Source organism: Phyllostomus hastatus, unplaced genomic scaffold, assembly GCF_019186645.2.
Source record: "Phyllostomus hastatus isolate PE091 unplaced genomic scaffold, TTU_PhHast_1.1 phas_contig_64, whole genome shotgun sequence".
NCBI lineage: Eukaryota > Metazoa > Chordata > Mammalia > Chiroptera > Phyllostomidae > Phyllostomus > Phyllostomus hastatus.
In genome coordinates this window covers 7,911,401-7,939,000 of record NW_025333928.1, presented here as the reverse complement: position 1 = coordinate 7,939,000, position 27,600 = coordinate 7,911,401, and the positions used below count along the sequence as shown (strand labels likewise).

The window sequence follows — 27,600 nt, the reverse complement described above, 5'->3', positions numbered from 1 at the left end:
AAATGTTGGGTTGGCCAAAAAATTTGTTTGTTTTTTTCCATAAGATGGCTCTAGTAGCACATAGTTGTCTTTAACTTCTTTCTAAACAATTTTGTTCGATTGTATTGTGATAGCTGTCATATCAGCATGCATTTTAAAAAAACTTATTAAAACTGGTGAATTTTTGTATAACCATTTTAATATTGAAGATGGAAGAAAATATACAACATTTTGGCATATTATGCTTTATTATTTCAAGAGGTAAAAACACAACTGAAATGCAAAACAAGATTTATACATTGTATGGAGAAGGTGCTGTGACTGATGGAACATATCAAAGGTGGTTTGTGAAGTTTCATGTAGAGATTTCTCGAGGGACAATGCTCCACAGTTGGGTAGACCAGTTGAAGTTAATAGTGATCAATCAAGAAATTAATTGAGAATGATCAACATTATATTATGCAGGAGATAGCAGACATACTCAAGATATCCAAATCAATAAAGTTATTGGTGAAAATGAGAAATATGTCTTTTATTTTATGGAGAAAACCATATGGACTTTTTGGCCAACCCAATAATTAAAAAATGGACAGAATATATGAAATACTCCACATTAGTCAGTGTGGGACAGTGATGATTTGACAGACAGGCAATGAGAGTTTTTTCCCTCTTGACATCAAATACTTGTTGTTTTTTCTTTTTTTAAAAAAATATTTTATTTATTTGTTTTTAGAGAGAGGGGAAGGGAAGGAGAAAGAGAAACATCAATGTGTAGTTGCCTCTTGTGCACCCCCTACTGGGGACCTGGCCCGCAATTCAGGCATGTGCCCTGACTGGGAATCAAACTGGTGACCCTTTGGTTCATAGGCCGGCACTCAACCCACTGAGCCACACCAGCCAGGGCATTTTTTGTTTTTTCTAACACCACCTCTCCAGTTCGCTGGACACCAAGCTGGATGTCCAGTAACTCAATTCAGTTTCAACACCGTCTACCTGGTGTATCAGATCCCACAAGTTAAGGGGACTCAGTCCCACAAGACTACTTCTATGACACCCTCCTCAGTTTCCATAATTTGCTAGAATGGCTCACAGTTACCAAGAAAACACTCTACTTACCTCTGTGGCCTGATGCAGCAGATGTTTCTTACAGAAAACTAAAGAGACTCTAAGGAGTAGGCCATAAGATAAACAGGACCTTTGGGCTTAAAAAAAGGACTAATCAACAACTATCTACACAGAGTTTTAAAAGCCATCAGCTATATCTGATAAAAACCCTTAGTAAAGTAGGAAAAGAAGGGGACTTCCTTAACCTGATAAAGGGGATCTATGTAAACATCATACTTAATTGTGAAAGACTTAAGCTTTCCCCCTAATAGTAGGAGCAAGACAAGTATGTCCATTCTCACCATTTCTGTTCTAACCAGTACACTTAGGCAAGAAACAAAAGGAAGAAGTAGCTCTTTCTTTTCAGAGACATGATCTTCTGTATAGAAAGTCTGTTGGACTTTTCACAAAAGCCACCAGAATTGATAGGTGAGTTCAGTAAAATTACAGGTACAACATTCCACTTTTATCCACTTGTTTAGTGTCTGTTGGTATTTCTTCCCTAAATTCACTCATTCTTTAATGGTTGTCAACTTGCTATGAGGGACTATTTATACTCCAGCACCAACATTTTGTAATTAATTATGCTGTGTTGTTTTATTTTAACTTTTAGTGGGTTTTTAAATTATCTATTGTCCTAAGGACAAATTAGGTAAAATATCTAAAATTTTAGATTAAAAAAATTAAGATTTGAACCCTGGCTGGTGTGGCTCAGTGGACTGAGTGCCAGCCTGCGAACCAAAGGGTCACTGGTTCGATTCCCAGTTAGGGCACATGCCTGGGTTGCTGGCCAGGTCCCCAGTGTGAGGGTGCTTGAGAGGCAACTACACATTGGTGTTTCTCTCCCTCTCTTTCTCCTTCCCTTCCCCTCTCTCTAAAAATAAGTAAATAAAATCTTTTAAAAAATTAAGATTTGACATTATTTATTGAGTAGAATAAATAATATGATGTTCAGGCAACAAAACTGTTAACTTAAATACATGTACCAAAAATGGATTAGTGAACACAGTATCAGGAACATTGGCGCTTGATAGATATTTTCTGTTTTGTCAAACCATTATCTGCCTTTACCCTATCTTCGTTTTTCTCGTGCTGACTTATGGGACTCTAGTTGCTTCATTGTCTGGGTGCATACTTCAGGACTCATGTATACCGTTAGGCTGTGTGCATACATGATGAGTCACAGTAATATTGTTGACATCTTGGGTTAGTATTCCATCTGTAGTTTTATTTGTAAGTATCATCTCTTTCCAAGGAGGAGTCAGTGATAATTAGAAGCTGGTTCCAAATAATTTTCCTCCTACTTTTAATGATTTCATCGTACATTTCTCCTCCTTGGCCATCGCACATTCTGTCCCTCACAGAGCCAAAGAACGAGCAGGTGGGTGCCATATCTGAGACTCATTAACCTAACCCTGTTTGCCCCTCCCAGGAGATCCCCAGAGGCTCTGCCCCACCCAACTTACCAACTCACCCAAGCTGTTAACAGTGGCTTTTCCTTATGAATGGAGCTGGTCTTAGCCCATGCTTGACCACTTCCTAAATCCTCTCAAATGAGCAACAGCTGGCCTCAGTGAGCCCCAGGCCCAGAACTAGCAGCCTAGATTCACAGCTTGGCTTCACCTGGAATCTCCAAGCCCAGCACAAGGAGCAGCCATCTCAGATTGCTTTTTAATTCAGGCAGGGTGGCCCTGGGCAAGACACAGCTGGGGGCTGATCTTGGCCTGCACCACCTGGGAAACCTGAGGGCCAGTGCACCCAGTGGACAGCTACAGACCATGTTGCAGCACCACCAGCCTGCCCCTGCACACCTGATCCCCCAAAGAGGGTGGAGTTTTGTGGTCAGTGGTCACAGCCAATCCTTGCAGCTGAGTGACCTGGGTAAATCCCTCTCATTGACCTGCCAACAACAACCAAGGCTCAACTATAAGAGGAGGGTGTACTCAGCCCATACAAAAGGTGTACCTTGAGTATCCAGCTTGGGTGATAGGGGAGGCTGTGCCACTGGACCCTATAGGACACCTACTACATTAGGCCACACTCCCAAGACAGGGAGTCAAAGCAGCTCTACCTAGTATGTAGAAACAAACACAGGGAGTCTGCCAGAATGAGGAGACAAAGAAACATGGCCCAAATGAAAGAACAGATCAAAACTCCAGAGAAAGAATGTATCAGAGGTAGAGTTCAAAACACTGGTTATAAGGATGCTCAAGGAACTTAGTGAGGACCTCAGCAGCGTAAAAAAGATCCAGTCAGAAATAAAAGATACACTAGTTGAAATAAAGAACAATTTACAGGGAAATAACAGTAGAGTGGATGAAGCGGAGAATCAAATCAATGATTTGGAACATAAGGAAGCAAAACCACTAATCAGAACAAGAAGAATAAAAAGAATGAAAAAATATCAGGGATATTGTAAGCAGCCTCTGGGACAACTTCAAGCATTCCAACATTCATATCATAGGTGTGCCAGAAGGAAAAGAGAAAGAGCAAGATTTGGAAATCTATTTGAAAAAGTAATGAAAGAAAACTCTCCTAATTTGGTGAAGGAAATAGGCATGCAAACCCAGGAAGCACAGAGAGTTCCAAACAAGGTAGATGCAAAGATGCCCACCCCAAGACACATCATAATTAAAATGCCGAAGGTTAAAGATGAGAGAATCTTTAAAGCAGCAAGAGAAAAGCAGTTAGTTACCTACAGGGCAGTTCCCATAAGGCTGTCAGCTGATTTCTCAAAAGAAACTTTGCAGGCTAGAAGAGATTGGCAAGAAATATTCAAAGTCACGACAAGCAGGGACCTAGAGCCAAGACTGCTTTACCCAGTAAAGCTATCATTTTGCATCAAAGGGCAGATGAAGAGATTCCTAGAGAAGAAAAAACTAAAGGAGTTCATCATCACCAAACCAGTATTATATGAAATGTTAAAGGGCCTTATATAAGAAAAGAAGATCAAAACTATGAACAATAAAATGGCAATACATATCTATGAACAGTTGAATGTAAAAAACAAACTAAGCTAACAAGAAGAACAGAGACATAATCATGGATAAGGAGAGTGTTTTGATGGTTGCCAGGTGGGAGAGGGGTGTGGAGAAATGAAGAGGTGAGGGGATTAAGAAGTACAACTTGGTAGTCACAGAATGGCCACAGGAATGTGAAGTGTACAGCATAGGAAATGGAGAAGCCAAAGAACTTATATGCATGACCCATGGACATGAAGAAGGGTGTGGGGATTGCCTGAGGGAGTTGGGGGTGCTGGGTGGAGGGGGGCAAAGTGGGAAAAATTGGAACAACTTTAATGGCATAATCAATAAAATATAATTAAAAATAAATTTTAACTTCAAATATAAAATAAAATGTAACTTGGATTTCTCAAGGTATGAAATTTTGTAATAGGCAGTTGTCATAAGGTTAGGCAGGAATCTTGGGGTTTATGAAGCCACAACAAAGTTAATATTGCACTTTCACATATCTGGCTCCTGAAGGATTAGATGTGTCCCAATCCCAGCCTGCTCTTGATGACTTTTTGCAGCAGGAACCCAGGGTGGGTGGGTCCTCCCAAACAGGGAGGATATGTGTGGGTAGGTGAGAGGACTAGGGATGAATACTTAAGTAGGAAGGAACTGGCAGGAACAGTGAAGCCATTTTTTTAAAAGACACAGATTCAAATCAGGGATTTGGGAAAGTCCTTTCATAAAGGAAATCTTACCTACTTCACAGAAAAGTTGTGAGGGTTAAACAAAGGCATTTCTGTTCAGTAGCTGGCTGAGTAGTTCCTGGTGAATGTTCAGCATGTACTACTTCTTCCCCTTCTGTTCCCTTCTCTGTGTCATCTAATTCCAGATCCTGCGGATGGGGTGGGGGTCATGACTATCAGAAGATCCATAATGTTGGTAAATAGTGTGATATAGGAATGACTAGACCACAGGGCTGAAATTCTGGTGCTGGGATTTCCTCAAAAAATCCAGAAAGTGTGCTCAGCATTTCCAAGTGGAAGGAAAGGGCCAGTGCAGGTGCTGAGATGAGGGAGCTTTGCATGTGTGAGTCACAGTAGAAGGCCAGTGCGATCAGAGTGTTGGGGGTATAGTGGGAACCACACAGGAGTGTGGCAAAAGGTGACAGGAGCCAGCAGTGGCTTTCAGGTGGGGCATGTGTGCATGCGCGTGTGTGTGTTGGGACCTGGCCTTGCTCTGGCTGCATGTGGAGGACAAGTGTAGGGGTTAGAGTGGATGCTGGAAGACTGTAGGAGGTTGTTCCACATCTTGGGGTGAGGGGATGGGGCTCAGAAGAAGACTTAGGGAACTGGGGCAAAGAGGCTGGAGTTATCTCCCTGACAGTATCCCAGGCCAGCACTCACCATTCAGCAACCTTTCCAAGGCCTGCTGAGAATAGGACACTGAGTCATGTCCTGCCTATAGAAAGCCTGGAAATAAGTGAAGACCCCCTAAATGAGACCAGGCAAAGGCTATTCATACAGAGCTTGCTCCAGCAGGGAGTCAGCCACTTTCACTTGGGTTTTAGCAGAGACTTGAAGGCAGGCAGAGGAATGGGAAAGCTTTATAGTAGAAGGAATGGGAAGCTTCAGGTGGGCCACCTAGAAGCAGGACATCTGTGATTGGTTAAGGAGCATATTTGGTTATCTCTGGTTGGTCCTAAGTTGGAAGGAAGGACAAAATTTAGGGAAACTGTGAGTTATTAATCAAGTCTTGGTCATTTTGAACTTATTACAGAAGTTATTTAGCTTCCTTGATGGTTGCTAGACATAGTGGTTTAAGGTTTTACAAGTCTGACTTAGAGGTAGCTGGCTGGCTTCCTTGGGTTACTGTAGATCCTGGGTTGGTTGCTTGGGCTGGTTGATGCAGAGCGTGGGTTAGAGTCCTATTTTCATATATGGTCTACCCATTATCTATTAGTATATTCAGGCTCTCAGAATGAGTCTGACACAGTCGTTCCTTTGAGTTGTTTACAGTTCAGCTTGTGTGAGAAACCACAGCTACTTATCTGGTGGGTCAAGGAACAGAGTGGCCTCATTAGTTCCCATGTCTAATTGGAACCTGAAAGTGTCAGCCCACATGGAATTTGAAAGTTGGTGGAATGTCAATGGTATCTAGCTTACAGGTAGTTTGTTTGTCCTACAGTGTTTCTAATTTTAAAAAATAAAGTACCACATTTAAAAAAAGCCAACAAAGAGCTACAGAGCTCCGCTTCTCCACTTCACCCACTGTGCCTGCTGTTGTCTGCCTCTGGGCTTCCTGCTTGGCCTCCAGACATCTGATTTGTCATCTCAGCTTTGCTCAGATGAAATCTCAGGGAGAGGAAGCTTATACAACAGGGATAGAGTGATCTGCTCTGGTTTCAGCGTAGGCAGCCAGGGGATCCCCTGCAGATCCCCTCTATCAGCAACTTAACGTTCCCTGAGGTGGATGGCTGTGGGGGGCTCCCACTCATCTCAGTGGGAGGTGGAGCACCTGTGTTTGAAGGGTGAGACAAAAATGAAATGCACATTAACAGTATAAATAGTAAAGTTCTGCTGAAAGTGGTTTAGTTTTCTGTGATGACTCAGACTGGACTTCAGGACTTGGCCCTGCCTCTGTGCCTTCATGATGAAGAGTCGGTGCTGCTCTGTTTGTTGTTCACTGGAGTGCTGACCAGCAGACCTCTGATGAGAGAAGTGGTGATAGGTATATTTCCTGTGCATGTAGGGACAGTGTATGTCCCTGTCACCGTTCCAGTAGTGTTGTGGGTTTTAAGGCCTGTGGCTGAGATGCAGGAACTGTGCCAAGTACTTAAAGTAACTTTTATGCACTGTTGTTTGAAGGAAGGTCGAAGAGTAGACTTTCTAACTGAAATAATCTCTTGAGTTTTTAAAATGATATCTTTATACTTGGAAACAGATCTCTAAGCAATAGATATGAAAACAGTCCACTATTAAAGCCTATTACCCCTGTACCATCAGATCCCTGAGCTAATCCACCTTGTCACAGGGCACTGTCATTTTTCTATTTTTGATTTACATTCCTGAGGGTTAAGGTGTCGTTGAGCACCGAAATATTTTTTAAGCTTTTATTATGGAAAAAAGTCAAACAAATAGAGAGAATAATACAATGAGGCCCCAAGTACCCATCACCCAATTAAAATGATAACTCATGACTAACCTTATTTTATTTGTATTCTAACCTACTTACCCCATATAATTTTAAAGTACCATATTTCGCTGTGCATAATGTGCTCCCATGTATAATGTGCACCCATGGTTTTGTGTGCAATATACTCGGGATTATTATACCCATAGCATATAATCATTACACCTATGTATAATGTGCATCCTTATTTTTCCCTCAAAAACGTGCATTTTTTGGGCAAAAAGTGTGCATTATACATGGCAAAATACAGTAATTCTCAGACATCATTGCATATGTAAATAAGAATTTTCTTTTTTTTAAAATGTATGCTCAAGTCCTTTTGTCATTGCACCAAACTAAAGCCCAGACATGTGATCTCTGGTCCAGACTTTGTCACTTATGGGCCCTGTAATCTGGGGTAAGTCCTTAACATCTGTGATCCTTGGTGTCCTCTTTTGAAGAACACACTGTGCCACATCCCAGTTTACCTCTGTGCTGGTTCTTGAAGGTCTGATGAGATTGCAAGGAAGCAGAACTGTAACACAGAGCGAGTGATGTGCGGATGTAGAGAATTACTTGTCTAAGGTATTTGCCACATGAAAGACAACTCTCCTCCCTCCATGTTCTTCTCAGCACTGTTCACCAACCACACTTGGGAAATACCATTGTCACTCCCATCTTTTCACTCACATATCTGAATTTTGAGAGAACCGTTTTCCCCTGGATGTCGATACAAAAGCCACAGGCTGTGAAGTGATCCCTCATACACCTCTGTGGCCCACTGTCCTGCCTGCCAGCCTTTTCCAGCTCTGGGGTCTGCTTTCTCAGGCCTGAGGTGTCCCAGATCCCCTGCGTGATCCAGGGCCCTGGCTGCCCCATTGTTAGCATCATATTCAGCAGGCCCCCCAGCTAGCCCCATCAGATGAGAGGGCTGTCACAAGGAAAGTTGGCCCACAAGTGGTTTGGTCCCCTGGGGTCTTATTTTTTGCTGTTATTTCCTGTGCTTAAAAATAACATTTCCTATCTGTCATGCCTAGTTTGGAACAAAATTATTTGTTGTTCAGAAGTTAGGACAACAGACTTCCTGATTGTCTGCTGCCCAAGAATGCAATGAGTGCTAGGTTCCAGTACCCATGGAAAGCAGGGTTCCTGATGAGTAAGAAGAGGTTTGTTAAACTAAAATTTTATTTTATTAAAAAAATTTTATTTTAAATAAAATGTGATAAAATGTACAAGAATGGGCCCTGGCTGGTATAGCTCAGTGGATTGAGCATGGACTGCAAACCAAAGGGTCACCGGTTTGATTCCCAGTCAGGGCATATGCCTGGGTTGCAGGCAAGGTCTTCAGCAGAGGGCGCTCAAGAGGCCACCACACGTTGATGTTTCTCTCCCTCTCTTTCTCCCTCCCTTCCCCTCTCTCTAAAAATAAATAAATAAAATCTTTTAAAAAAATGTACAAGAGTGGCCAGAAAAAAATCTCTCAGAATGAATTGAATCAATCCTTGGCCCTCAGAGGAGGAGTATCCCATTTTGCTCAGTGCTGCCCCAGCCTGTTGACTGCCTGGAGTCCAGTTTTTTAATTGCTGCAACGGAAAGGCATTTCCTGCTAGAGAAAGCGCTGCCCTATCCTTTCCTGGGTGTTTGGTCTTTAGTTCAGCTCCTCCTGTAGCAGTGTGTGCCGAACCTCTGGGACCTGGACAATGTGGGTGATTGATCAGGGCCATGGGAATGATGGCTGTTGGCCTGGGCCCAGCTTCTGGTATGTGTCCTCTGAGCGCAGCCCTCTGTCTTTAGCATTGTTTCTGGTGTCTTTACCAGGCACTACCCGGATACTTTCCATCTTTGTCTATAGTCTGAGTTCCTCTTTGTGACTCTGAAGCTGCAGTGCCTGGCTCAGAGGATGTAGATATGTTACTGTGGTGGGGTTTTACGTAGGGAATGTTCTCAGAGAACATTGGCTCTGCTCTACAGAGGCTGTGGCTTAGTGTCAGGAGCTTGGGATCTGGAGTTGGGTAGGCCTGGGCTTTGTTTCCAAGCTGTGGGAAATTTGGAGAAGTAATTTAACCTCTCCAGGCCTCTTGTGTATAAAGAAGATGTTAATAACTCACCTTATGGAGTTACTGTTCTTTCAGTGATGAGGTGAACCAAACTAATGAACAGTGCCCAGCACATACTAAGTGTCAGGATGAGCAGGGTAGGACAAGTGGGAATCTAGTTACAATTAGCATTTTGGACTACAAATATGGCCACCGTTTGGACTACAAGTAATATGGCAACTGAACTCTGACCCAGAAGAGGTGACTGACATCCGACCAGGAGCCACCAATGCTAAGTTGCTTCTTTGTTCTCCAAGAACCAATCCTTGGCTCCCGCGCGAAGTCCAGCCATATAAAACTCCCAGCCTTTCCCTTCTCCTGCGTGGTCTTTTCTTAGCCCCTTCTCTGGGTGGGAAAACGTCGCCCGGGAGCACAAACTTCCAAAATAAAGCTCATCTGCCTGTTTCCATGGCTAATTGGCTGTTTATTTCCTCGGCGGGGTCTAAGAAAACCTTACACTAAGATGATTTATAGGCGCATACTTGCAGGCCTATTGTTTTCAGCCTAACAATAGAAACTTCACCACAGCCCACAAGACATGCCAAGGCATAGCCTGCTTATAAGTAGAGAAAACACAGGTGGCACCTAAGATCTCTAGACCCTTGCTTGGTTCAAATATGGTGCTAAATGTCGTGGTTAGGGTGTCTCTTTGATCTCTGAGAAGAGGCACATGTGATAGGCCCAGGGCCTTCTTCCTCACTTCTTATAGCTGGTCATCTTGTGTTACTGACTGCAGGTCAGCAGTGTCGAGGGACCCAGACTCTGATCCAGCTCCACCTGCAAAAAAAGCCCCTGATATTTTGGTACTTACATGAAATTTGTAGTTTCTTCCCAATTGGTTTGGGATTCCGAAGGGAGAAGTGATGTTATTACTTAGTTCTCTGAAGTTCTTGACGTGGTAGAACTAAGACTTGAAATCAAATAGTTACCTCTGGATTGGGTGATCCGGTTTTTATCTCGTACGCTTTATCTTGAGTGTGGACTCATAGATTATTGGGGCCAAATAGATTCTTGGATGCTACTTTAGCCCTGTGTGTCCCTACAGATATGCAAACTCTAGCCTCTGGACCATGAGCTGCAGACACAAGGGAGGAAGTGGGAAAGAGCAGTGAAAATTAGCTGGTCTGAAGATGGTACTAGAAGCACCAGTGTGGTGTAAGCTTGACACTTAATGGGCATGTTAGGGACCTTGTTAGCAAGCATGAGACCCCAACTATGGCCAACTTAAAAGGGAACATGTTGGCTGGCCAGTAGGAAAAGGGACTGACTGATGGCTAGGGGCCAGGCTGGGAATTGGCAGGAACTAAGGGGCACAAGGGCTCAAGAAGCACAGCTGCACCTCATGGCCAAAGCCACATTCCCCCTGAAGCAGCTGGGCTGGAACCACCTCTAGCCCTTCCCTTTGCCCCTTGCTCAGATTGAGACTGTGTCTGATAGGCTGGGCATAGGTATTGAGTCCATTCCTGACTGACCTAAGATCTGGCCCCTCAGCTTCCCGCCCTCTGGTTCTTTGGGTATGGGAGTAATTATCCCACCAAAATCACACATGTAGGGAAAAGACAATTAAAAACAACAACAAAAAAGCTAGTGTCTGGTTAGGGATGAAAATGGCTGCTAGGCAGCCACATGTCACCAGATGACTTTAGTAGTAGGGCAGCCAGGTGTGGAAACTAGAACACTGTGTGTTGGGGAAGGCAGTGCTTGAGCACTGCAGAGGACAGAGTATGGGGACCGCATCTACTCTGATCAGGGCAGGCCAGTATAGGAGAGGAGATGTCCAGGATGCCAGAGGATTGGAGCCAGGGGTGGTGGTAGAAGCAGGGTTGGAGGGACATGTCCTGGACACGTGTGGAGTTGGAGGTAAGGTGATGGGTGTTTGCTGGGCCCCCACAGAGAGGTGGGGCAGGCCTGGGCTGGAGCCCACATGTCCTTGTCCCCATGGCACTGTGCTGCCTCTGTTGCCACCAGAAAGTTAGGTAGGGGAGTGTCACTGAACAAAAAAGAAGTTTATTCTCAGATAATGATTAAAGCCTCTTATGGCACAGGGTGTCTATGACAAATATGTTTAGTGTCAACAGTGAAGAGGGACATGGCCCTTAACGGAAGCTTGTGTGATAGGAGAGAATTAAGATCAAGGGAACATGAGTAGATGGCTGATATCTGTAATAAGTGACAGCAGTCAGAAATGGGTTTTTTTTCCTTAAATGAAAATACAGTAAAAACTGTATTTTGAAATACGAGGCTGGACAACAAACCAGAGGTGGTGGGGAGAGAGGAAAGTGCAGGGTGCTTCATGTGCACAAGGTGTCTGGAAAGTCCGATGTATTAGAAAGCTTTTGATCTGCCCCCAGAGTGCACTTTTCTGAGTGACACCCAGGAGAGGCCTTTCAGTGGAAAATATGAATGATCACTTTCAGAGAGAGGTGGGACTTGCCACTGTGTCATATTGGGTGGACAGAAGTGGTTCCTGCCTACGAAGAACCCTGTCACTCAGTCAGTGAGAGGTGGTTCTTGAGTGCCTGAGGTTCCCAGGGTTGTGTGCTTTGCAGGTGGAAGGTTTGTGCAGAAAAGCCAGGCCCACAATGCGAAGAGATGTTCTGGGTGGCGTAGACAAGGAAGAGCATTCAAAAGCACTTTGCACTGGGGCCAACAGAGAACATTTCTTGGAAGAAAGTGCCATTAGAGTTGGCTTTCATAACTAGTAGGTGGAAAGGAGTGAGAAGGGAGACATTTCAGAAGGGAGGGACACGTGAGCAAAGGCACGGAGGCAGGAAATGTGGTGTCTCACTCCTCTGATCACAATTTTTCAGCAGGTGTGGCTGAATTTCATTGTCAGGCTACTGTCATGATTTTTGTCTATCTCCTTTATGTGACCTACATAACCTTGCTTTCCACTGCCATCAGCGTATGCAAGGAGTTTAGAGATACCCTTCTCTGTAAGAAGTGAAACACAGATAGAGTTTAAGTGCCCTGGGATGACCCCCCTTGGACATCAGCTTGGTAGATAAACTTCCAGGCTTTTTTCCTGCAATATATCGTTTTGTTGGTTTTATTATTGTCTTTTTTTTTTTAAGATTTTATTTATTTATTTTTAAAGAGGGGAAGGGAGAGAGAAAGAGAGAGAGAGAATCAATGTGTGGTTGCCTCTCACATGGCCCCCACTGGGGACCTGGCCTGCAACCCAGGCATGTGCCCTGACTGGGAATCGAACCTGCGATGCTTTGGTTCACAGCCCGCGCTCAATCCACTGAGCTATGCCAGCTAGGTTATTATTGTTTTTTAACATAAGTGGTATTGTATTTCTGGTTTTCTGCTGTTGTTTTCCTCAGAGTGATTTTTTTAAGGCACAGGTCTTTTGAAATTAGTTATTTAAATAAGTGAAAACAGTGATATGTACTCTTGGTTTAAAAAAGTATTGCAGTACAAAAGTTACCAAAACAAAAGATGACCCTGACCTTCCTCTGCTTCCATCTTGGAACAAGGCTCCCCACTGCCCACAGGAGGGAGGTCACACATTCCCCCAGCCCACAGGGCCCTCTGCCATCTGGCTCCTGCTCCTGCTGCAGCCTCATCGGCTCTCCTGGTCCTTCCTCTCTCCCAGACTCTTGGTTGGACATTCACTCCAGGACCCTGCAATTCTGGGTTGGGCGGCCCTGCCTCGGGCTCTGTATGTTCCCTGCTCTGATGGACTGATGGACCCTGTCAGTGGTAGCGGAATCCTTATGGCTTCTGGGATGTGCTCCTCCTGTTGGCAATGTGGAGGTGGGATAGCCCTTCCACAGTTAGCACAGCTGCTGCTAACATACCTGCTGGTGTGCTGCTGGGGGTGCCAGCCCCTCCTCTGCATCTGGGAGGAGGATGCTAGTGCCTGCCTTGGAGAGCTGTTGGCAGGGTTGATGAATTATTGTGTGAAGAATGCTGGGAACAGGGCCTCTCCTGTTGGGAGTGCTCAGTGTGAGCTGCTGTTTGTACCACTAGCTGTTGTTCTTTGCTTTTGCACCCCTATGGCCCAGGACAGGCCATGAGTGTCCAATAAATGTTTGGGTGTCAATAATGGGAGGAAGGAAACGAGGTATGCCAGGCACATTTATGAGGGTGTTCAGGGATGGGGGCTTCACATGGGGAGCTGGGACGAGGTGGGGGAATTGGGCTGTGATGTTGTGTGCAGCAGGAGTCAATGGGTTCTGTATACACAAGCGTGTGCGAGGTGCTGCGTGTGTGAGGTGCTGTGTGGGGACAGTGATGGGGCAGTAGGGAGCTGTGTGGGAAAGCAGGCTAGTGCTGTGGGGAAAGACAGAAAGACCGCAACAGGCTCAGATACCATTTCCCAGGGCCTTTCTACCTCACAGTACCCTTTGTCTCTCTGAATAGTCCAGGAAGAAAGAAGCCACATTCACCCGGAAGGGCAGGGATCTTTGCCCATTTCTGGCTTTGTTGTTCCTTTTCAGTTTGATGGGAAAAAAGTTACCTGTGTTTGATGAAGCATCCCCCGCCCTTTCGCATTTTGCTTGTTTATTTCCAGCCAATGCTCCTGTGGAGAAGTTGGAGGACTTCATCAACAACATTAACAGTGTCTTGGAGTCTCTGTATATTGAGATAAAGAAAGGAGTCACTGAAGATGATGGGAGACCCATTTATGCACTGGTATGTGCCCGACAGAGCCCTCTAGTGGGATTCCTCTTGTGAGGAACTGGGACTGAGACTGCTGCCCAGAACCTTCACTGGGAAGAAGGAGGGTGACCCACCTCGACCAGGGCTCTGACACAGGGGGACAGACACTGAGCCCTGCCTCCCTGACTCATCCCACTTTCTGTGCTCATCAGGCCTCTGGGGTCTGGAGTCTCTGTAGCGCCCTCTGCCTTTCCCAGGGTTGGGAGGCCAGAACCTGTCCCTGGACTCTTGTGCTCAGTCCTCACTTGACTGCACCCTAGGCATGGAGGCATGTGTTTGGGCTTCTTTTTTTGTTGAGAGTTTTCTCCAAGAAGTCAACCAAATGTATGGAATATTAGCCTTAAAGGGATAAAATCCTTTTCATTTGGAATAATACATAGAAGCTGTGAAAAGAAAATGTGTTGGGGATACAAAGGATTGAAACCCATTTGGGGTTGCCTGTTTTCAGATTTCCCTCCCAGGTAGGGAACAAGGTGAAATAGAGGTGGGAGAAGCTGACAAGACTCCCATCCTTGGCTAAGGAACCAACCACCTTAGGCCAATTAAAGGAGCTCAGGCTCATACCAGCCAGGTGCACACTGAGAGCGACTCCAGCCCAGGGTTTCCCAAACTCTCTACCAGAGAAAAAAGGGTTGTGGAGTCAAATATCTATGGAAGTGCTGGTTTAAATATGTAGGTCAGATTTCCTCACTGTGCTTTTTTTTTTTAAATGTATTTTATTGATTATGCTATTACAGTTGTCCCATTTCCCCCCTTCTCTCCCCTCCACCCTGTACCCCCTCTCCCACCCATGTTCCCCTCCCCCTCCTTTAGTTCATGTCCATGTGTCATTCTTATGAGTTCTTTAGCTTCTACATTTCTCGTACTATTCTTGCCCTCCCCCCATCTATTATCAACCTACATTCTATGCTACTTATTCTCTATACCTTTTCCCCCTCTCTCCTCCTCCCACCCCCCTGCTGCTAGCCCTCCATGTGCCCTCCATTTCTGTGGTTCTGTTCCTGTTCTAGATGTTTACTTAGTTCCTTTTGGTTTTGCTTTAGGTGTGGTTGTTAATAATTGTGAGTTTGCTGTCCTTTTACTATACATGTCTTTTCTTTATCTTCTTTTCTTAGATAAGTCTCTTTAGCATTTCATAAAATAAGGGCTTGGTGATGATGAACTCCTTTAACTTGACCTTATCTGAAAAGCACTTTATCTTCCCTTCCATTCTAAATGAAAGCTTTGCTGGATAGAGCAATCTGGGATGTAGGTCCTTGTCTTTCATGACTTGGAATATTTCTTGCCAGCCCCTTCTTGCCTGTAAGGTCTCTTTTGAGAAATCAGCTGACAGTCTGATGGGAACTCCTTTGTAGGTTACTGTCCCCTTATCTCTTGCTGCTTCTAGGATTCTCTCCTTCGTTTTTACCTTGGCTAATGTAATTATGATGTGCCTTGGTGTGTTTCTTCTTGGGTCCAACTTCTTTGGGGCTCTCTGAGCTTCTTGGATTTCTTGGAAGACTGTTCCCTTTGCCAGATTGGGGAAGTTCTCCTTTATTATTTGTTCAAATACATGCTCCATCTGTTGCTTTTCTCCTTCCTGTCTGGTACCCCTATAATTCGGATGTTGGAACGTTTAAAGGTGTCCTGGATGCTCTTAAGCTTTTCCTCGATTTTTTGAATTCTTATTTCATCATGCTTTCCTGCTTGGTTGATTCTATCTTCCTTCTGGTCCACTATATTGTTTTGAGACTCAGATTCCTTCCTTTCACTATTGGCTCTCCTCCATGTATCTTCCTGCATCTCTTTTATGGTAACCTGCATCCTTTCATCTAAATTGCGCCCAAAATCAACCAATTCCATGAGCTTTCTGATCACCAGTGTTTTGAACTGTGCATCTGATAGATTAGCTATTTCTTGGTCTCTCAAAAGGATAAGTCCTGGGGGACTGATCTGTTCTGTTGGATACATGTCTTATGTCTTTCCCTGTCTCTGGTCGCTCTTGTTACGGTGGGGGGCGGAGCCTTAGGTGTTCACTGGGGCTGGGCACCCTGGTCGCTAGATTGTGACGTTATATGTGTGGGCGGGGGCGGGAGTGGGAGGGGACAATGGTGGTAGTTCCGTTCTCCCTAGGCTGCGAGCTCTGCCCTGGTCCACAGTTGCTGCCCCACAGGGTCCGCCAGCCGCAGCTTGCGTACTCAGGGATCACCACTGCGTTCTTGCGCCCCGGATGGCTGTTGCGCCGATTTCGCGCCAAATTTTCCCCGACCTCCACGCGCCGCCGACCCGCACCAGCCCTGCGCCCGCCCGGCTCGTCGTCTCCTACCAGTCTGGATGTACGGGTTTACTTCAACTTCTTGGCTGTCCGACTTCCATTCAGATAAATCCTGTCAGTTCTGAGTGATATTCTGTCTGTAAATTATTGTTGTTCTAATCTTGGTTGTGCGAGGAGGCACGGTGCGTCCACCTATTGCTCCATCTTGCCGGAAGTCCCTCACTGTGTTTCTTAGTGCTTTGTGTATTTGAAGCTCAATTAGTATGCAGACAAGTTTTCCAAATTTATCTGAGATTGGAAAATATTGTACAACTCTTGGAGTCCTCAAATCTCTGAGAATTAGACATGTTGACTGAGCTAAAGACTCAAGTCTATAATATAAGGCTGGTGACCAACCTGTCCCTGTGGCCCACAGTGCCTGAATATAGGTGCTCAGTGACTGGCAAGGGGGTGAAGTGAATTAACTGACAGCCAAAGGGCACAGCTGGATTCTCATGCTGACTTATTTTTTAGGTGAATCTCGCAACAACTCCCATCTCCAAAATGGCCTCAGATTTTGCAGAGAATGAACTGGATCTGTTTAGAAAGGCTGTAAGTAATAGTACCTCCCATCAGCTGAGCTTCTTATGGGAAACTTTTGCCTTCATTATTAGAAATGGAAACTGCAGCCTTCGAGGGCCACCATGGCTGCCCAAGAAAGCCCTTTGCAGGAGTATGTCAGTGAGTGCCTCAACCAGAATTTATAGCTGCCCTGTGATGGATGGGGAGGTCACTGAGGCTGCCTGAGAAAGAAGGGCTGGTCCAGGTTTGACCCCTGACTGAGCACCCAGCCTTATGGGCGATGCAGGTGAACAAGTGTTACTACAGGGTACTGGCAGTGCGGTTTGGGACCGGCAGCAGGTGCATCACCTGGGAGCTTGCTAGGAAGGCCTCATCCCATCCCCACCCATAGCCTTGAATGTAAGTCTGGGTTTTAACAAGGTGCCTGCTGATCCATTGGCACATTTACACTTGAGCAGCACTGCTCTCCCTACCCTGTTTTGGAGCTGGTCACTTAGCCCTCTTTTCATTCACCTGGCTGAGCACCTGGGTAAGACAGTGGTTCTCAGCCCTGATGCACATTATAATAGCTGGGTAGGTAAAGATAATTTTGACATTTGGCCTCACAACAGGTCTGTCAAATCCAGGTCTCTGTCAGCCTGTCCTGGCCTGGGTTCTCAGTGCTTCTGCAGCTCCCAAGCTTGCTTTCTTCCCAGCCTACCCTGGCTCTGCTTTCCTGCCTTTCCTGGCGTAAGCTTGCCAGGCTGTCCTGGCCACCTTTGAGTAGGAGGGGTGCAGCTTCATTTACTCATTCATTCAGTTCTCAGCTTCTCCATCTTCAGGGAAGTAGAGACATGAGAGGTGAGGTGACCTTCCTTGATCTGGGGGCATTGAGAGCATTTATTTGGGATGATGTTATAAGAGGGTTGAATTAGAAGGAGTGAACATGTGTATGCCTTTTGATGCATGTGATTATATTGTTTTCTTGAGGATCGTGCCAGTGTACAATTCTGCCTGTGATATGAGTAGTTTTACTGCCCTCCTTCCTACGAGAATTGATACTATTGCTTAAAACTTGTTTGCCGGTTTAATAAACAAATGTGATACCTGCTGTTTCTTCCAGTTGGAACTGATTATTGATTCAGAAACTGGCTTTGCCTCTTCCACAAATATTTTGAACCTGGTTGATCAACTTAAAGGCAAGAAGATGCGGAAGAAGGAAGCTGAGCAAGTGCTGCAGAAGTTTGTACAAAATAAATGGCTGATTGAGGTACTCTGTCTCATGGTATCCCAGCTAGCTTGGATCATTTTTTAGAATTAACAGTAATTTTTCCTCCAGAACCATATTGTATCCAACTGATGTCTGTTGAGCCTTTCAGGTCCCTTCTATGCTTCGATGTCCACAATGACCCGGTAAAGGGGGATTTGGAGCCTTTTCTTCCCTCATGGGATCTGTCCAGGGGCCACGGGCAGTGGCAGAGTTAGGGGTTGTGCCCAGGTTTGCAGGCTCTGGGGTCTGAGCCCTGGTCCATAGACTGGAGCAATGTTTTACAGTGGTTAGGAGCGCAGCTGTAGCGTCACACCTGAATCATGGTCTGGGTGACCTCGTGTTCTGCGTCTCTAGGAGGAAAGCAATAGTATCTTCCCCACGGGTGTGAAGGATGGGGACGAGTGGTGTGTGTTAAGTGCCTGGAGATGGGCTCCCAGAGGAATAGCCTTCATTGCCATGGTCATTACTGTCACGATGAGGACACATAGACAAACTCTTAAAGTGGAGTGTGGACATCTGTGAAAGGACCAGACTGCTGGCTCAAGTTTTTAGACATCCCATGTCTCATTCAATTGACTGGGGCAGAACAGACATTTCCAGTCTTTTTCCACAAAAGGCATCTGTGTTTCCAATAAACCCAAGCTGGACAGGCTCAACTCTTGTCCAGTTTACCACAGTGCCACCCCATCTGAGTGCTTGTATCTGTGCAGGACCTGCTCAGGGTGGCCCTCAGCTTCCCCACTTGGTGGTCAGACCAGGCCCCGAGCCTGCAGCTTGTGGCTGACATGATTTTTCACTTCCTTTTCAGGGATAGCATGCCTCTCTCTGGTAGTCACAGTGACAGTGTTTTGAGTTACTGATCTCTTAGGGGATGGGCTGCTCCTGGCAGTCTGACTGCAAATAGTCAGCTTCTGAGGTACTTTCCTGATGGGAGGAAGATGGCTGGAGAGGTCATGGGTGGCAGGAACTCCCAGTGAGTGCCAGGATCTCTGGGTTCGTTGGTGCACATCATGTCCTTGGGTCCTCCTGGCCACCCTGTGATGACCAGGAACCCTTTGCCTCTGTTTTTTAGCTGAACAAACCTCAGCTCTGTGGTCAAGGTGATGTCCCACACCCAGCAAGTGGCAGAGTTGTATTTAGGCATCAGTTTGGGTGACTGCAGTGATTGCTTTGTCACAGGCTTTCTTCCCCTCTGGGGGGGATTTGGCAATATGGAACATTGCTGGGTATTCAGACCCTAACTGACCTCCCTCTGTCCTCGGACCAAGCTCTTCAAGGCAGGGGCTTCACATTCCTTTCATTGTACCTTGTTTCACCTGTGGATGCTTGGTAACTGCTAAATGGGTGACTGGGCAGATGGGTGCAGCTCCACAGGGATGGAATTTATTTAAAACTTAAAAAATTATACCAGAAATACTGATATTCATAAAGAAACATATTGAAGCTATCTGTTATTTCACCTGTGAGAGCTACCCACTCCGCCATCCAGGACACTCTCTGCACCCTGCCTTTTCCCAGGAGTTAGCATGCATGTGCAGCCTGTACTGGCATTAGCATGTCACGATTTCAGAGGTTTGTGCCCGACTTTATTGTTGGGCTTGCCCTGCGAGTGCCCCAGCCCTTTGCTGCTCAGAGAGTCTGGGCAGTAGGGGAAAGAACATGCCTCTAGGGTCTGTGCACTTGAGCTTTGGTTCCAGGCTTCTTTCTTCTCTGTTTCTTCCTTAGTACAATGAAGACGCTGGGGCCGCCTTCTTTAGGGGTGGCTCTGAGCTCCAATGAGACAGTGGGTTGGAAGTTCTCTGGGCGGCCAAGTTGGGGGAATGCTGCAGAAGTGAGCGTGAGCCTCCCATCACCCAGAGCCATTGAGACCCTTGTGAGGGTCCTCTTATTGACTGACCCTCAGCCTCACGTGTACGAAAGAATAAATCGGTGGGGGCAGTGGGAGGCACCGCCAGGTTCCTCCTGGAGCTGCTTGCCCCAACTTTTGGCAAGTGCCTTCTCACCTCAGCTCGTTTCCCATCTGAAGACTGCAGATGTTGGTTGCTGTCAGGTGTTTTTTTCATGAGGGTTGCTTTCTAAACTGGGAGGTGAGGTGAGGGTTGCCCTGTGTTCTGTGGCACTTTGGAGGAATGGCTGGGGGCCTGTGGGGTAGGTGCTGGCTGGTCACAGACCAGCTTTCCTGGGGGCAGCACTGTGATAAGAGGGACTGCGTCTGAGTCTGACCCTCGGCCTGTCACAAGTCGGACCTTATACAGACATACATACATGTGTTTCCCCAATGGCACTTCCTGCATTATGCTGGGCAACTCGAATGCCTGGAGGGCCCTGCTCCTATGCCCTGTGCAACAGTCCATCCAGCGTGAAGGTTCTGGGGTGGCTGTGCGGCCTGTCAGCGTGGGGGTGGTCAGATGCAAGGCATTGTTGTGAGGCCTGGGCATCCGGCCTGTCCCTCCCTGTGACAGTCCCACAGGACTGAGTAGGATCAGGAGTGAGAGGCACAGGGCACAGTTTCAGGCACATAGTAGATGTTTAGTAAATGTGGCATGAACCTGACTCTGAACTGGAACAAGGTCTACTTAGTCTTTCCTCGGATGTTTATCACGGGTTGAGGACTGGGCCATATCAGTGCTGGGGACGCAAGAGACAGCAAAGCCAGACCAGCTCACTACTCTCAGGGGCTCATGGTCAGGGGATGGACCAGAAATTAGGCATCTCACTGAAATATTGTACTAGATAGAAAGCAACATGATTTTATTGTAACGTTAACAAAGGAGCCTGCCCTCAACTGAGGACACAAGCAGAAGGCTGTGTAGGAGACAGCTGGCCTTGAGGGTGGGAAAGATTATCCAAGGCTCAACGAGCAGCCTCTGCAAAGGCCTTGTGCCCCCCAGGGGACACGGTGTGCTCAAGGCCAGAATGTGCTGAGCGCAGGATAGCGGGGCAGTGGGACACAATGACCCTGGGCGGTGGGCGCACAGGGGACTGGTTCTTCAGCCTAAGAGTGGGGGGCAGCCCTGAAGGGTTAAGGCAGAGAAGGACAAGGCTGGTTTGCCCTACAGAGATCAAGTTGCTGGAGAGGGCCACGGAAGGGCAGAAGTGGACTGGGCACGGTTAGGAGGAGGCGAAGGTGGCTGGGGTGGTAGCTGTGGTGAACACGGGCACCATATGGATCTGGGAGCTCTGGCAAAAGGAAGAGCCACAGGACTATGCTCACAATGCCTGAGAAGCACAGCACTCCTGCCCACCCTGGCTGGCCTGACAGGCTGCGGTGCTGGATGCTAGTGCCCCCCACTCGTTCTCCTTGCTCCCTGTAGCCAGCTCTTTGGCTCTGATACTCTGCACCCATGTGTCCTGTGTCTCCTCTGGGTGGTCACTTGGGCCCGCTGTTGGTGGCGCAGGGTAGAGTGAATGCACTCTCTGGGCTTGGTTGCACTAGCCTACCATTACCTCAACACTGCATGTGGGGACGGAGGCAGGAGCCAGGGTGGGGGTGGTATTCAATGTCAGAAATGGGAGAAATTGCTCTTGCTTGTAAAAATTAGACAGAACATAACAGAAGTAAGGAGCCCTTGGTAATAACTCAGGAGGCTTCAGTCTTCAGTGGCATCTCTGGGCAAGGCCCTTCCCTTTTCCCTGTCAGGGAGAGGCTCAGATGTAACAAATATGGTTAGCAGAGTCACATCTGAGTTCATTGGTTGACTTTATGAATCAAACTTACAGGGGCTTTGGTGACATTGACCTCTGAACTGGGTCACCCTCAGCCCTCCTCTTTCCTGTAACTGGGTGACAGGGCAGTTGAACTGTTTTTCCATGGGTTTTCCCGCATTTCCCACCACCACCAATGCCACCACAGTGTGAGTTAGGGCCTATCCCTGCCCTGTCTGGACCATTTCCAGCTTGGTCTGTAAAGTGATGAGGCTGGAAGTGATCTTGGGTTGTCCCTGTGGAGACTCCAGGCGGCAGTGCTGGGAGGCACCTGGTTTGCTTTCTGAGAGGTGGGGGTTGTCTTGAGTTTACCCCTTGGGGAGACTGCCTCTCTTCCTGGCCTCAGTGTCCTCATTGTTGGTAGGCTGTGACTGCCTCACACGTGGGCTGCTGTGGAGATTTGTGACCCACATCTGTAAAGGCACAATGTTGGGGTTGGTGGTCCTGGATTTCCTTTCAGGTCTTTGCCTGTGTTCCCACTGGAGGCTCTGCCGAGGGGCCAGCATGGACACCTGTTGGATGGGTTGGTGAAAACCTGCAGGGGCAAAGGTGTCCAGGCCTTGGCCCCTTTCTGGGCCTTGGGCTGTGGAGTGCAAAGGGGACAGGGCACCTAGCAGGAAAGGGCCTGAGAGACTGCCGCCTCCATTGTGTCCCTGCAGAAGGAAGGAGAGTTCACCCTGCACAGCCGGGCCATCCTGGAGATGGAACAGCACATCCGGGAGACATACCCTGACTCTGTGAAGATCTGTAACATCTGCCACAGCCTCCTTGTCCAGGTACCAAATGTGGGGCTCCTCACAGGTGTGCCTGGGGGCTCTGTGGGTGCCTCAGAACTCTCTGGGGCCAGGCCTCTAGCACTGCCGTCACCTCCTCCGATGTAAGCCGGTAGGTCTGTCCTTGGAAGTGTCCGGGATGGCCACACAAACACACTGCCTCCTCCCCACCTGGCCTTGTGTTGTAGTCTGGGGGCTCTTGACTGTGTTCTTCTCTGGGAGGCTGTCAGCAGTCTGCCATGCACCTGCGCTATCTTGGCGGATGTGTGGTGAGCATCTTTCTGTGTCAATTGCTGATTTCCAAAGTCATCAGTTTTTCACTGTGGACTTTTATAGGGCTTTACAGCAACTAGATGTTAGGGTTTTTTCTTTTTAACATTTTCTGCAATGGTAACTACACTGTGATGAGTCTCTTTGCAACTATACTCCCTTGGGTGTCTGGTGATTGCTTCTTTTGGCTGAATTCCTGGAAGTAGAATTTCTGGGTTAGAGAGTGTATATGTCTTTTATTTTTTATTTTTTTTGTAAGTGTTTGAAATACATTACCTAATGCCTTCTGAAAAGTTGTAGCTTTCCTCATGCCCACCCGAGGGGTGTGAGAGCCCGCATGTGCAAGGAGTCCGAGTTTCAGGATGGCCTTGATGCTCAGCTGGGCTTGGCCAGCTACCACTGCCTGCTCTGGCCTTTAGAGTCTGGTGCTTCATTTGTCAGGATTCTTTAATAAAATCCACTGCACTACGGACTTTGGGGTTATTATCATTATTAATCTGGGGCTTGGAAGACAAAAATACATAGCCTGCTAGACAATTTCCTGAAGGTTTGTGAGCACGAAGGTGTGCACAGGGCTCCATGGCCGTCATCTTTTTTGTTTCAGGGTCAAAGCTGTGAGACCTGTGGGATTAGGATGCATTTACCTTGTGTGGCCAAATATTTCCAGTCGAATTCTGAGCCGCGCTGCCCCCACTGTAACGACTACTGGCCCCATGAGATACCAGGTTGGTGTCCCTGAGGTGCTCACGGACTCTCCTGGCCTGTGGGAGGGGCTGGGCTGGCAGAACTAAGTGCAGGGCCTGAGGACTGGTGCCTGGCAGTGAGGGAGCCCTGGGAGACGGGCTGCTCAGGTAAGGGCTCCGTGCATGCAGGGGTCAGTGTCAGCAGGGCCTGAACCCCCATGTCGAAGCATCTTCTGCAGTAAGTGAAGGCTGACTTATTTGCACAAGTCAAAGGGCTTGTTCAAAGGGCTCACTAGAACCCAGTAGAAATTCCAAGCCATGTGACACCGGGTCTAGACAAAGCTTTCTCCCCAGCAGCAATCAGCGGGGGGAATGAGAATGGTATCCACAGCTCCCTCAGCATTGTGCATCTATAAACTGGGCTTGTTCTCCTTTCACTGCAGGTGGGGAGGAGGGTTAGCAGTGAGGAATATTAGAAGACAGGGTCCTGGGAATGTAAAATGTAGCTGTGAATATGGGCTGTTGAGTGCAGCCAGGCCTGCCACTCAGTGTCTTCTTGGCCTTTTCTGTGTACAGAAGTCTTCGACCCTGAGAAGGAGAGGGAGGCTGGAATCTCCAAATCGAACAGAAAGTCCTTGCGATCCAGGCAGCACTAGCTGGTGTGCTGCTGCAGGCCCTGCTGGAAGAGAGACGTCAGTGTTTCACCTGAGTCATCTCCTCTGTGCTTTATTTTCGCTTATTAGCAGGTTTCAAATAAAACTTACTGAGCAGTTGCTGCACAGCTTCCATCTGTGTCGTGCACCTGTCTGTGGGGGTTTCACATCATGGCTGTTTCCTTCTTTCCTGGAGCTCACTGATAGTGGGACCCCGGGGTTGGGTCCCATCAGGTGAAGGTGTCAGAGTTCCCCCACAGTTCTGGCCCAGGGTTGCTCACTGTGCTTGCTCAGGGTGACCTTGCCACCAATCTCTAGCTTTGGTTATGTGTCTCACCAACACTGGCCAGCCTGACTTCCCCATAGTCTGAACTCGCCTTTGGCCCATGATGCAACTGGCCTGAATGGGCATGAGGCTGAAGGTGTGCTCTCCCCACTGGGTCCTTCTGCCCTGGCTCAGTGACTGACAGGCCTGCCCATCATCAGCTGCCCCAGACAGTAGATGGGGAGTCAGCCTGGATGCCTCCTCCTCCCTGGCCTCTGGCATCAAATGTCACCACACCTGTGTGGCCCACCTGCCAGGTGGCCGTCAGCTCCACCACTGCTGCCCTGGGCCAGGTCCCTCCCTAGCTACCCCTCTGCACCAGCTCACTGCTCCTGGCTCTAAACTGCCCACCTGCTCCATCTTTTCTACCCAAGACCTTCCCACAATGCTAGTCAGCCCAGCACACCCCTGCTAAGACCCTGGTAACTCCGTTGACAAGGACTTGGATCTAGGCACACAGCATTCACGAAGCCAGATGATGAGGCCCCTGCGCGTCTCATGGCCTTTCCCTTTCCCTCTTTTCAGTGGGGCAGCATTCCTTCCAGTTTCTGAGTGCAATCCTACTTCTCCCTCTGAGCCTTTGCACTTGTCCCCTTAGCTTGTACCTCCTTTCCCGTGTTCTGCCTGTGCCTGCTGCACCTGCCTCCCATTAGGTCTTGGCTGTGCTGTTGCCATCTCCAGCTCCTAGTCCTCCATCTCTCTGCACTCCCTGGGGCAGCATACTTGCCACAGTTTTAATTCCCTGTCTCTCTTCAGGACCATTTTAGTTGTGACTCAAAACCCAACTCAAATGCTTAAACAAGGAAGGACTTAACTAGAGGGGAGCCTTGGGGAGAAGCTTGACCTGATGCTTCCAGTGTTGCTAAGCATCCATACTTCTGTCTCTGCTCTATTTTCATTGAGCTGGCTGCAAGCCCAGGGCCTACAAGACAGTTGCCTAGAAAACCCAGCCCTTCTTCCTGGTAGCAAAGTGGCTGCAATGCTTCCAACTTCACATGCCCATGCCCGGTGTTGGGAGGAGCGGGGCGGGTCTCATGTAGCGGCTTCCCAACCTTGGCAAACATCCTCATGGCTTACAGCCCCAATTTGGATACTCACAGAGGTGGGACAGGATGGTCAAATTGGCATTAGCATATCAGGCTCACCTTTGAGCCCTGGGTAGGGCAGCCTTGTCCAAACCACATTGCCGAGAGTGAGGAGGGGCTTTGTCCTGAGCAAACTGAAGATGCTGTTACCAGGCAGAGAGTGAATGAATTGTGGGCACTGAGTGGGTAGGGTGGCCTCCATCTGTGAAGGCAGGGATGTTCTGCCCGGTTTACCTCTGTAAACCCAGTGTGGAGCAGGCACCTTGACACGGTTAAGTTGACACCTACTGGTGGGAGGCTCATTCATTCAGTTGCAGCTTATGCCAACCTCCCAGGCAGTGAGGAGGTGGGAGCTTCCGTGAGCCAGCCTGGGCGGGGTCCTGCTCAGCCCTTAGAAGGCACCTGCCAGCCCATTGGTAAAGGCCTGTGGGTGCCCACGACTGGGTGAGGGGTTCAGTCATGTGTCAGGCAGCCAACAGGAACCATCCTTAAGAATTTTTTTGGAAGGAAATGAGGAAGCTTGCAGAGGTGACAGGAAGGCAGGAGAACCAGTCTAGAAAAGACTGGGTGGTAAGACTCCTCAGTCACATGGCACTGCTGCCATTGTTGCTGACCTCAGCTGTTGCATTCATCCTCCCAGCTTGGCCTCGATGCAGTCCCAGTGGCTGGTTCCCTCCAAGATTGCTAGACTGCTCTCCCTGGGAAAGATACGTCTCCCAAATGCAATCAATGAAGAAAGGAGAACAGTCCAGGGACTAAGAGCAAACCAACCCCCTGGACTAGGGGGGCACAGCAGCTCCTGTTTGTCTTGGCAGGTGGTCTTAATAGTCGAGGGGAGGCAGGTGCAGCTGATCCTTATTGTGACACAGTGAGCATTGTGTCACTGGGGATGCCAGCTCTCCTGCTGCTGGTCTCCCTTGGGCTGATACTAACATGCACTTCCTGAGGACTCCTTAGCCCAGCCCACCCAAAACCCTTATACAAAATCCCAAGTCCTTGCCTGGTACTCAAGGCCATCGTGGTAGCTTGGCTCGTTCCTCACATAGCCTGTCCACTGCTGTCTCCCAGTGACGCCACAACAGTTGCTCCAGGAATTACTGACTAGACGGTGACACTAACAGCACTTTGGATTTCCTGTCTTCTCCCTTTCCGGTTCTTCTCACACAGATACATGCCAAGCACGTCTCCCTGGTTTAGCTGCTACAGCCCAGGGCCCTGCTGAGCTGCCCCCGTCCCTGCCCTTCATTCTCGCGGCACCCTCTGTTCCTGCTGCACCAGCTCCTCCTCCCCCAAGGCCAAGGCTTCCCTGCCTCAGGACCACTGCACCTGCTCTTGGAGCTCCTTCATCAAATTTCATGGCCAATTTTGGATTCCTGATCATTCAGACTTCTTATTCAAATGTCAACTATCAAATAGTCATGTCCCCACCAACCCTTCCCCTTGTCATATTTTAATTTGTGACCCTGTTCTGTTATCACTCACCACTCTCTGCACTATCTTATTGTTGATTTCCTCACTGGGTCCCTCCAAGATAGAGTGAAACGCCATAAGATGCCCTCACTGACTCAGTGAATCGCTGATGGGTGGGCGATGGAGTCCTCATGCCAGCACTCGTCCTTGGCTCTGGGAACTGTTGGCACTTTTATTCTGAGCTGATTTTAGTGCACATTCCTCAGAGCTAAAGCCAGCCCTCTAGCTGGACTGCTAGCAACACTGGAGCCTTGCCCAGAGGGCACACAAAGATTTCATCTTTGGTGGTCTTCCCATCCAGTGGGCCTTGATGTCATGTTTTAACCTGACTTTAGGATCACACCACATTCCAGGTGAACTGCTGTTCTTCCATAGCAGGTTGGAGCAGGACTGCAGCAGTTGGGAAGGCTGGGCCCCTGGTGGAGCCGTAGCTGCCCCCCTCCCCACTGTGGAAGGGTGACAGTTAAGCTGGAGGCCCCTGTGTTATGGCTTCTCTGCAGCCTGCAGCCACCAGGCCTCAGCGTGCCAGGCTCACGCTGGCATTTTCTTCATATGGAAAATCAGGTGAGTAACAATGATGCCAAGAGGGGGGAGTAAACA

At 47.9% G+C, this 27,600-nt stretch overlaps 1 protein-coding gene across 2 annotated transcripts in view; it reads left to right on the top strand.

Annotated features, from left to right (window-relative positions):
- NSMCE1 (NSE1 homolog, SMC5-SMC6 complex component) overlaps positions 1 to 24,253 on the top strand; it is a 34,248-nt gene extending 9,995 nt beyond the window's left edge. Inside the window, exons 3-8 of one of the 2 annotated variants that reach the window (XM_045848899.1) lie at positions 13,824 to 13,945; positions 16,740 to 16,817; positions 17,890 to 18,036; positions 22,401 to 22,517; positions 23,389 to 23,509; positions 24,044 to 24,253. In XM_045848899.1, the coding sequence (XP_045704855.1) occupies positions 13,824 to 13,945; positions 16,740 to 16,817; positions 17,890 to 18,036; positions 22,401 to 22,517; positions 23,389 to 23,509; positions 24,044 to 24,123 (665 nt within the window). In that variant the 3' untranslated portion in view covers positions 24,124 to 24,253. The remainder of the gene's footprint in view (positions 1 to 13,823; positions 13,946 to 16,739; positions 16,818 to 17,889; positions 18,037 to 22,400; positions 22,518 to 23,388; positions 23,510 to 24,043) is intronic. The other variant, XM_045848900.1, reaches the window with a different exon arrangement.
- Positions 24,254 to 27,600: the final 3,347 nt, after the last annotated feature.